We start from the raw sequence: 10,933 nt of genomic DNA, 5'->3' as shown, positions 1-10,933 counted from the left end.
CATCTTCAATTCTGAAGCTTAATTTTGCTGGGTACATGTTTTTGGTTGGCTTTCACTGTCTTTCACATGCTGATATATATTATTCCAAGCCCTCTTGGTTTTTAGGGTTTGGGTTGAGAAATCAGTTTAAATCTAGATTGGTTTACCTCTAAATGTGACTAGTCATTTTTCTCTTGCAGCTTTAAATCTTCTATACTTATTCTTGGATTGAATCTATTATGATTTTATATATTTAGAGTAATATATACCTCTTGTATTTGAGTTTTTTAAAAAGAGAGAGAGAGAGAGAGAAATTTTTAATATTTATTTTTTAGTTTTCAGTGGACCCAACATCTTTATTTTTATGTGGTGCTGAGGATCGAACGCAGTGCCCCACACGTGCCAGGCAAGCACGCTATCGCTTGAGCCACATCCCCAGCCCTTGAGTTTTCATCTCATTATTAAGGTTTAGAATTTTTTTCTGATATTATCTCATTGAAAATGTTGTGCATCCCTTTAGCTTGTATTTTGATCCTTCCTCTACCCCAATGATTTTTATATTTGGCCTCTTGATGTCATCCTAGATTTTTAAATATTCTGTTCATATTCTCTTAACATGTTTACTTATAATCAACTTTATATTCAAGATTATATACGTTTCCTTCAAGGGCTAAAATTATATCTTCAAAAATGACCTAATTCATTGGTGATGCTTTTCATTGAATTTTTAATTTGGTTTATTGATTCTTTTAGTTCCAGGATTTCTATTTAGTTCTTTTCCAGAATCTCTATCACTTTACTAAAGTTATCTTTCACCTCCTGTATTTTCTCTCTAATTTCACACCTCACACCTTCTTTCAGCTCATAGAACATACAAAATTTTTTCCTTCTGACATTTTCTCCACTGTATTGTCACTGGAGTCTATTGTTGAAGCATTATGGGCTATTTGGGGTGGTTTTCCCTTGCTTTTTCATATTGTTTGTATGTCTAGCCATATAATGGGACATTTATCACTTCTTTTAAGAAAAAAAATACTTTATAAGCTTCTTTCTCTTCAGAGCTTGGAGACAGATATCCATATATTGATATAATAAGTCAATATGTGACCTCTGCTGATCCAAACATCAGCATCAATTTAAGAGATGCCACTGAGTCCTATTTAATATAATCACTTCAGAGCCACACCTCATACTATTCAACCTATGAGAACCAAAACCTTGTTGATATTGTTCTCCACAGTTCCTCAGATCAGGTATGAACTTGGAGTCAAATTCTCTCACATCTACTTTTCCTCTACTGCCTCCTTTCTGTGTTGTGAGGAGATAGGGCATCATAGCCTAAATTATTTCTGCATCATAGCCTAAATTATTTCTGCCATCTTCTCTATCCCCTGTTGTTTTTATTTTTTAAAAGAAATCTCAAATTCTTTATTTTTGTAAAAATTTCTGTATTTCACTTAAATTTGGGCAGGGACTTACATCTATAAATATCCTACTGAGTATTGCCTGAACTTCATCTCTTAAGATTTGATGTTCCATTTTTATTATTGCTCGTTTCTACTGATTTCCTGATTTTCCTTGTGATTGTTTAGGAGCATGTTTCTTCATTTTCACATATTTGTAAATTTTGCAGATTTTTTTCTATCATGGATCCATAGTTTCATTCCATTATGGTTGGAAAAAATACCTAATATAATGAAAATCTCTCTAAATTTACTGAGACTTGTTTTTAGGGCTAATGTATATTCAGTCCTAGAAAATGTCACATATGCACTTGAGAATATTAGATTTGGGATGTATTTGTGTGGACTGTTCTAGTTTGTTTGCCTAGTTTGGTCATAGTGTTGGTAGGAGTCATCTGTTTCTTTACTAATCTTCTGTATAGGTGTTCTATCCATTATTGAAAGTGGTGTATTGAAGTCTCCAACTATTATTATAGAATTATCTATCTTTCCCAAGGATTCTATCAATACTTGCTTCATGTATGTTTGGGTTGTATTGTTTGTTACACATTGTCTAATAAAAAAAAATTCTGACAGAGCTGGGTGAAGCCAGCCCCATAGTTACTGCTGTCAATGTTATTGGGAAAAAAGATACATCCATCTGGAATTCAAGAGAAGAAGAGACAGAAGTCAGAGTTTGAAAGTCCTAAGCAAGGTCTTTTGAAAATTTGAAACTGGTACCAATTTGCTATACTTTAGTGCAGATTAGGTTATTGCTACCTCTCATAGGTCTATTTTCCTCTCTGAGTTTCAGCCACCTCAAAGCAAAATGTAACTTATATTTAGTTACAGGAATCTTGGGCATTAACCAATTGAAATATTACAGCCACCTCTCCCCACATTAAGTACAAACCTAAAATCATATCTGGAAACTCCACTTAATTGCATGACCTTTGACTAATTCTTTAATTCATTAGAAACTCAGTTTTATCTATAATAAATTAGAAATAAACTTTATCACAAAATTGGTGTACTGAGGAAATATGGGCTTATTGCCTCATACCTAGTTGCCCATTAATGATCAATGTTAGTCCCCTACTAAACATAGTGACTTGTCTATCTTTGTTTTCTGTTCTGAAAAACACCTACCTTTATAGGATCAAGGTAATGGTTAAATGAAAATATATGAAAACACTTTACATACCTTATACAAGTTATTATTTTATTATCCACTGTTCCTTAAAGTCATACTAAGTATATCTCTGCTACTAGGCTTTCTACACACAGGACAATTTCTACCTTAGTTGATTCAATATAGTAGCTAATTTTAGATGAGAAAGTAATGAATAGCTGTTTTAAAAGACAAAACCATCTTTGGGGGCAGATAATATGTCAGGCTGTATGCAAAGCACTGTTGCTGTAAAACCTTTTAAAAAATACAGTAGGGTGTGTAACTGATGTGATTCTGCAATCTGTATACGGGGTAAAAACGGGAGTTCATAACCCACTTGAATCAAAGTGCGAAATATGATATATCAAGAACTATGTAATGTTTTGAACAACCAACAATAAAAATTAGAACCACAAAAAAAATACAGTAGGGTATATCTTATTATTCACCCTCTCCAGATGAGAAATTCAGTTAAAGGAACATAAATAAATACACTTCCCTGGAATATGCGGCTAATAGAAAAGGAGACAAAATTTCAAGCTCTTAACCAGTACGCAGGCTTTTAATGATGTTAATAAAAAATGGAAAGGATATAGGGAAGATTTGATAATGGGGACAAGAGATAAGGCCCAGTGAGTTGGGACATGCCAATGTTATACCAGTCAAAAAGCCACAGTGGTATTTTTCATAAGCAACAGGCAGGTGGAGAATGTTATCTGAACAAGTGGATGTTCTTCTCTCAACTTTAAGTGTGTATAGATAGCCTCAAATCTACTTGGTATGGCTTTGAACCAAATAATAATTTTTATGGGAACCTATCTCTAAACAAGGCTTTTATTGAGAGAAAGAGAAACTGGTGGAGAGAAAAAAAGGGAAGGAGAGAGAGGAAAGGGGAAAAACTGATACAGTATCTGGAAACAAGGCCATTTCTTAATCTTTCAGGAAAAAGACCCTGAATCCAGGGGCCTAATCATGGTTCTGGGGCTTCAAGTGGTGGTCATGGTTACAGACAGTGATTCTCCATCTCATACCTGGCCCATTTCTATAAGTTCTGGGGTAGTATATAATTTCAGGCAGATGGAGCATGACATCAAACCTGTGCATAGAGAGCATCAAATTAGATGAGGCCAGGCCTGTCTTCCAGGGCTAGACACTGAGATTCCAGCCTTAGAGGGGTTAGAATTGGGGTTTAAGACTAAAAGTCAAAAAGTGTAAACCTATAAGTATAGCTTATGTGAGTCAATGTCAAGGATGTGATGCAGATAATATATTCTCTGAAATCATCACTTGATAATCTTCCCTATTTTGAAATTTTCTGTGAGAATGAAAACTCTCACTGCTTGCCAAAAGGTCTGAATAACATACACAAAAATACATTTAGAAAATCACTGGTAGAAAAATAGCCTCAATTTCCAACTCACTTTCAAAGCTTCAGATATAAGATTTTTCAAATATAACATTCCCATGTTGATCTCAAAATTGGGACTCATGAATCTGATTCTTAAACCAGACTGGTTATTGAACCCTTTGCATACAGTCTCTGCTCTACTTTGAGCCTAAAAATACATGACATTATGTAAAATTTCTCTAAACTCTATGCTTATTAAAAATCACATAATAATTTTGTATCTTCTTTTATTTGGTGAGAAACTCAAATTCTGTTTGAATTTCTCCCCTACAAGAGTAATTGAATCAACCTAGCTTTGTGTGACCACAGGTATGTTCCTGGTGGGGACTAGTTGATGATGGATCAAGAGAATTAGAAAGGAGTGAAAAGTGAAGGGAGAGACTGGTGGTATAGGTTAACTGTGGTCCATAAGACAACAGGACCCTGAAAATGAGCACATAGGACACAATGAAAAGAAAGCACAAAAGGGGCCAGAAGAAAGGTTAAGAGACAGGTAGTCTTTTAAGGACGTGATAGTGCAATTCTGGTTCACATGACTGTTTGATAGAATTCTACAGAGCTATGAGAAGTGGAAGAGATTTTTTATCTAAGAATGTAAATGTTGGATAAAGGATGGTAAAGTCAGAGTATCCACAAGAGGAAATAATGGTCTTAAAAATATAAAGTTTATTATACTCACAGGTTCTAGAGAGGAAGTCATTACATGTCATACAGAGTCATAGGAATCACCAGTGTTGGTCAGGATGAAGAAAACAGTCTAGTCCACAGTGTTTATTGGAGTTTCCATAGAAAACGAAGGCAGAGCAGACAACATGGATTGGGACTGACTAGCTTGAATAATACCAATGAGCTGTGGGCTATCACAGTGGTCTCTAGTTTCCTGGAACCTGGACCTGGGATGATTTAGGGAAGGGTAAATATTGTCTTGATGTATGAAAGTTAGATAAAGGGGTGATAGTGACTACAGGCATGAAATCAGTTTATTTGTATATGAAAGACATAATCCCAGCCAATCTCTTTAAATCTTCAAGAAAGAGCTAACTTGGGAGATGCAGTCTTTCTCCAAGTCTATAAGAACTCCCAAATATAAGACCATCAAGAATACATAAAATAATCTGGGGGTGTAGCTCAGTGGTAGAGCACATGCTTAGCATACATGAGATCCTGGGTTCCTTCACCAGCAATACACACACATACACACAAGTATGTGTGTATGTGTGTAAGAATCAGGAAATAAGAAATATTATGATTGGCTTTGTGATGAATGGGTACCAACTAGATAAATACATCATCTAAGAAAATACAGAAGAGGGTCTAACAGCTCCCTTATAGACTGTATCTACTTGCTAGAGCTGCCATAACAAAATACAAGTACTGGTAGGCTTAAAAAAATAATTATCATCTTTTCAATATTCTATAGGCAAAAAGTCTGAGATCAAGGTGTCCACAGGGTTCCCCTTAAGACTTTCCTCTTCTCTTGTAGATGTCCATCTCTCCTTGTGTCTTCACATGGTTTTCCTCTGTCTGTGTCCTAAATCTCCTCTTCTTCTAAGGACACCAGTAATATTAGATTGGGACCAACCCTAATGACCTCATTTTAACTTAATCACCTCTAAAAACCCTATCTCCCCATCCAATCACATTCTGAAGTACTGGGGTTAATGAATTTTGAGGCTGATGAATCACACATGCAGAGTTGTACCCTGTGCACCCACAAACCAGAGTTTCTGTGGAAAGATAATCCAAAGTGGGTGCTATGCAGCAGAAGAAAAGAGAATCACAAGCCTGTGGAATAAATGTCAGTGCTTTCTTTTCTCAAACTCACAGAAGCAAAAAGTAGAATGGTGGTTACCAGGAGGTAGAAGAGAAAGGGATTGGGGAGATGTTGGTAAAAGAATGGAAATTTTCAAGTGTTCTGGTAGAATCAGTTTCAGAAATCTATTGTACAATATGTTGATTATACCTAATAGCAATACATTATATACTTAAAATTGATGAGAGTATATTATAAATGTTCTCATCACAAGTTAGTATGTGAGGTAATGGATATATTAAATGGCTGGCTTTAATTATCTAATAATGTATACATATATCAATACATCATGTTGTACACCATAAATATATTTTATTAGTCAATTAAAAACTCACAAAGAACTTTTAAAAATAGTGTCAGACCCTGTACATCTAAAGAGAAAGGAAGAATTAAGCAGAGGATCCTTTAAATTTAGTTGGGTAGGATTTTACTATACTTTGGCATTATAATGTGCCTCAGACATACTTAAACCTTGGTTTTAGAAAAGACTTTTGATCCTAAGGTATCAAAGGAGGACCTGGAGGGAAGTTCCACTAGCTCAGTCTGCCTTGGTAATGAAATCATTTTGGAAATTAACCTAAATAGTGGTTTTCAGAGTATTTTCTTCAGATTATCAGCATCAAAATCATCTGGAAACTTTTGAGAAATGCACTTCAGGCTCTATTTCCAGAACTACTGAATTATAAATTCTGGTGTAGGTCCAGCAATCCATGTTTACATAAATCCTCCAGGGGATTCTAATGCAATCTATAGTTTGAGAACCATGACTGTAAGCCCTTTGTCTGATTCTGAAATTCACTTGTAAGTGCTACAAGCACTCATGTGTAGATAAGTCCCCTTTAACAGATAAGCATTTGCTACCAGTTTTCTAAGCATGTGATAAATTGTATTAAATAACTTGATTTTTTATTTGTTCTCTTTAGATATATATGACTGTAGAGTGTATTTTGGGATATTATACATTCATGGAATATAACTTATTCTAATTAGGATCTCATTCTTGTGGTTCACTGGTAGTGTATTCATATATGAACATAGTTTTTTTACTACAAGTTACCCTTATGACCAAAATTTGGGGCTGGGTTAGGGAGGCAATGTGAGGCTTTGATACAAAAGGACACTCACCAGCAACCACCCCCCTTCTCCAATAAAGAGCCAAACAATGCCAGTCCTGTTGACTTCTTCCACACCTCCCTAATCCCATTCCCACCAACCTACTTAAACAATGATGGCACCTCATTCAAACCAGTTCATGCACCAAATCACAATCTGGAGGTTAGGTGTGATTTTTTTGGAGTGGGATAAGAGGAATTTTTAATAAAAACTCCTCTCCTCCAACCAAGCACATATATGATTTTTTCCCCTGAGGTTTGCTTTTGTGAAGCAGCCACACATCATTTAGGAGATGGTGATTTCAGCACCATGAAAAGGTGGATTCCTGTAAGTTCCCAAAGTAAAACTATCCCTAAGTGAATACTAGTGTGACTCAGTTAAAGCAGTGCTCCCAGGGAGGCTCAGGACCTACTTCACTTTGCAGGGAAGGAGACCTGTCTTTTCATTATGAGATAGTACTTTCAAAACTATCATCTGTATTTAAACAAGCTTTTTGTTCCAATAAATTGTAATTTTTCAGTTCTATAAACTGAGCATTGATAAGTTGTCATTCTGCCCTTTGTACAGCATCACCTTCAGTTTGAGAACAAGAATAGCTCTTCCATGCTCTCCTGAAATGATTCAAATATAATTTATCAGTTACTGGCCTCTGATCACCCAAGTAGAAGTCTATTTTAGCAGGACATTATGTATGCAGTTACTCACTTCATGCTTACTAGAGGCTTGCATCTGAAAATCATCTTCATGTTTAGCTACATTTTTAGATGGGTTATCATTGTGTTCTCAGGCTGGCTTCAAACTCCTGAGCTCAAACAATCCTCCCTCCTCTGCCTCTCTAGTAGCTGGGATTACATGAGTGCACCACCATGCCCAGCTTTAGCTACATTTAAAACAAACTGTTCAAGTTGCCAGATTTTATTCTCAACTATCCTGGCCTCCTGTTCCTAATCCATACCTTGTGCTAACCAGTTATGTATTTATTTATAATCTCTATATGTTAGAGGTTTCAACATTTGTATTATTGCAAATAATTGCTGAGACTGTAATGCAGCTTAATATAGCATTTGTATGGCATCTTGCATGTATGTATCTCCCATCCCCTTTTCAAAGTGTCTTATTCATGCCACAGGAGGCAGGGGGATGTCATAAGCACCAAGTTTTCCATATTTCAAAGAGAAAAATACACAGTTGAGACAAAATAATTTACCACAATATATATTATAAATCATTGGCTAAGACAGAAACCAAACGAAAGGCACTTCATCCAAAACTATTCAATCTTCTTCCTTTATTCTCAAAGGTCAAAACTTACCTCAATCTCCACACAAGACAGTCCTTTGAGTAATGCTAGCCATGTGAAAATCTCCACTTTTCCTTATTCTTTGCTTAGATTAAGAATGCACCTAAAGCAGTGCTCCCTGGGTTTACTTCCTTCCACAAGAGTAAGCCATCCCCTGTCAAGCTACTTCTTCTAGACCCAAGACCTACTCTCAGCTCTTTTCCAAATCAGTCAATACTAACAAGTTGACTTTAACTCCAATGTGAATATATTATCATTAAAGATTTCACAGGTAGAATTTTAAAAATTAATTACATTTAAATTAAATAAAAATGATTTCCTACTAGAAAACGATTCAATGCAAACTATATTGTTTCCACATAGAGGCAAGGATCACCACCACCTGAAACAAAGACAATGCACTTTAACCTTTGTCAATAGATGATTTGCAATCAAGACACCTGATAACGGAATAATAGCTGTGGTCACATGAACTAATGAAGGATCGATCCCAGGCTAATTATTTCAATGTTTCTTTGGAGAATGAAGCTGTATTGATATGACAGATACCCTGGGAGGTGCATTTTCTGTCAAGTGACACAGTGTCAGCTTCTATGTCCGTATGTCAACATCAGCACCATGAGGCACAGTAGCCTCTGACAAATGCATTCCAGTTTATTAAAATCACCAAAAAGGTAAAGTTTGTACAGTCACACAGAAAAAAAAATGGTTAACCAAGAACCAGGCAAACTGTCTATAAATAAAGGCCAGTATCACTGATTTAGACAAAAAAATAAATAAAGAAAAAAATTACTGTGTAGCTAAGACATTCTATGAACACTGAATGTCAAAATGAGTGAAATCCCAATCATGAGGAGCACACAATGGGAATCTTTAAAAAGACAAGAAAATTCCCTAGACTCAAGATTATCTGTTGTCCCTACTGGCTTAAGCCTTGGGCTGGGCCTCCCTAATGGGCTAGTACTACTTTTCTAAGACCTTTGCTTCAAAGAGCAAATATCCAGGACAAGACTCCATTAAATTTCCATCCCCAGGTTCTGTGTGTTTGTTGGTCTGTCAGATTGATATTTCTAGTACAAGGAAAAACATGAGAAGAATATGATGGTGAGAGAAAATTTTTCTTAAAAAATAAAGATGAGGAGTTGAAACATGGTTAGAAACAGAGAGATTAAAACTCTAAAAATAATATTCAAGGATCACAAACAATGTGGACAAACTGATTCTACTTGAGACAGAATTGCATCAGACACCATAGGACTTCTGTTTCTTAGTCTGATTTTTATGAATATGACTGAACAAACTTTCCTTCTGTGACTCTAATATGTACAGGTGAAACTATTACACTGGCTTCAAAATATAAGTTAATGGCAAAATAATGATTTGCCTTCATCTACCTTATAATTAATTACAAATATACATGTTTATCCAACCGGGCAAATTTTACAACTATCTGGTTTTCCTTCAATGCCACAGAATGGGACTGAAGGGAGGTAAAGATTGCAGCCATGGTGAGTCTACAGCAGAAGATAGGACTCAGGCAAAGTATGCATGGCAAAAGACAGCTACAGCTAGCAGGATGATGCCGTTGATGTTCACTACTGTCCTCCACAAAGGCTTCTCAGAGGTGTCTGTCAGCTTCATCTTCATAGCTGCCTCTTCTTCCTTGGTCATCTTGGGTCCCTTCTGGTCCAGCCCACAGAACAGGTCATAGGCCCGCCTGAAGCACCCTTTTCTCTCCTCAGGTACTTCTGTATCAAGGGAAAGGCATAAAATAATTATTGGACACAGAAACAGGAGAGATGAGAAGGGGCTTCCAGGAAGATGCTATACCATGAAGCATCTACATTCTGAAGAAATTTCCCAATTTTCTTGTTTTCAGGAATAAGAGTAGCATATGATTTTCAAATGAACTTATGTACAAGACGATGTTACTGAGTGGATTTTACATCATCACAATCAACTAGCCTGAACTGTATCTCTATCAGACAAATGAAATGTATTTTGATTTAGATCAAGTGATAGTTTATGAGAGAGAAATGTTAACAATTGGCTGGTAAACTGTGGTGTGAAGAACATGGAAAACCCATCTGTGAAATACATAAACTCATAGCTCTCTGCTGTGTTACTGGAAAGCAACAAGGATGGCATGACAGGAGTGAATTGGCTACATCTGTGAATTCTAAGCTTCCACATCAGATCCACCTGGATGGCAAAGAAAGGTCTGAACTGTTCCTGATGCAAAGTAGCAGTGATCAATACTTCTGGGCCTTAAGATCGGATATTTCATATCAATACTGATGAACCAAACTATCCAACTGGCCCTTACACCCAAAGTGGATGCCTACCAAGGGAACTGATTCCCTTCTGAGCTCAGGTGTGGCACCAGAAGTAGACGGACCCAGTTTACAATCTCTCTCTTCCACTCACTAATATGAGATCAAACACACTATGTTTTTGGCACCATCTTCAGGGAACACCCTTTTGCACTTTCCCATTTTTATAAGTCACAGATATTTTAAAAAGAGGTACAGAATTTTAGAACTGGAAACATCTTTAGTGATCCAGGGCATAAATGTATCACAATTGGTACCAAGTCCAGTCTTGTGGCCTTTTTGTTAATTCACTTCTTTATCTTTGGGGTATCTATAAAAGTGGATAAATACTGGCTTCTTTGCTGTATTAATGAAAATTTAATGAGATATTTAAT

The 10,933-nt window shown here is 36.1% G+C and overlaps 1 protein-coding gene across 2 annotated transcripts in view; it reads right to left on the bottom strand.

The window, feature by feature from the left end:
• Positions 1-8,125: 8,125 nt before the first annotated feature.
• The window catches only part of LOC124089466 (sodium/glucose cotransporter 1), a 92,606-nt gene continuing 89,798 nt past the window's right edge, over positions 8,126-10,933 (bottom strand). For both annotated transcript variants that reach the window (XM_058577415.1, XM_046439508.1), the window contains exon 15: positions 8,126-9,974. In XM_058577415.1, coding sequence (XP_058433398.1) covers positions 9,760-9,974 — 215 coding nt within the window. In that variant the 3' untranslated portion in view covers positions 8,126-9,759. The remainder of the gene's footprint in view (positions 9,975-10,933) is intronic.

This window comes from Marmota monax, unplaced genomic scaffold, assembly GCF_021218885.2.
Source record: "Marmota monax isolate L192 unplaced genomic scaffold, Marmota_monax_Labrador192_F-V1.1 WCK01_AAM20220418_F8-fsc00253, whole genome shotgun sequence".
NCBI classification, from domain to species: Eukaryota; Metazoa; Chordata; class Mammalia; order Rodentia; family Sciuridae; genus Marmota; species Marmota monax.
This window is presented reverse-complemented; position numbering and strand designations above follow the sequence as displayed.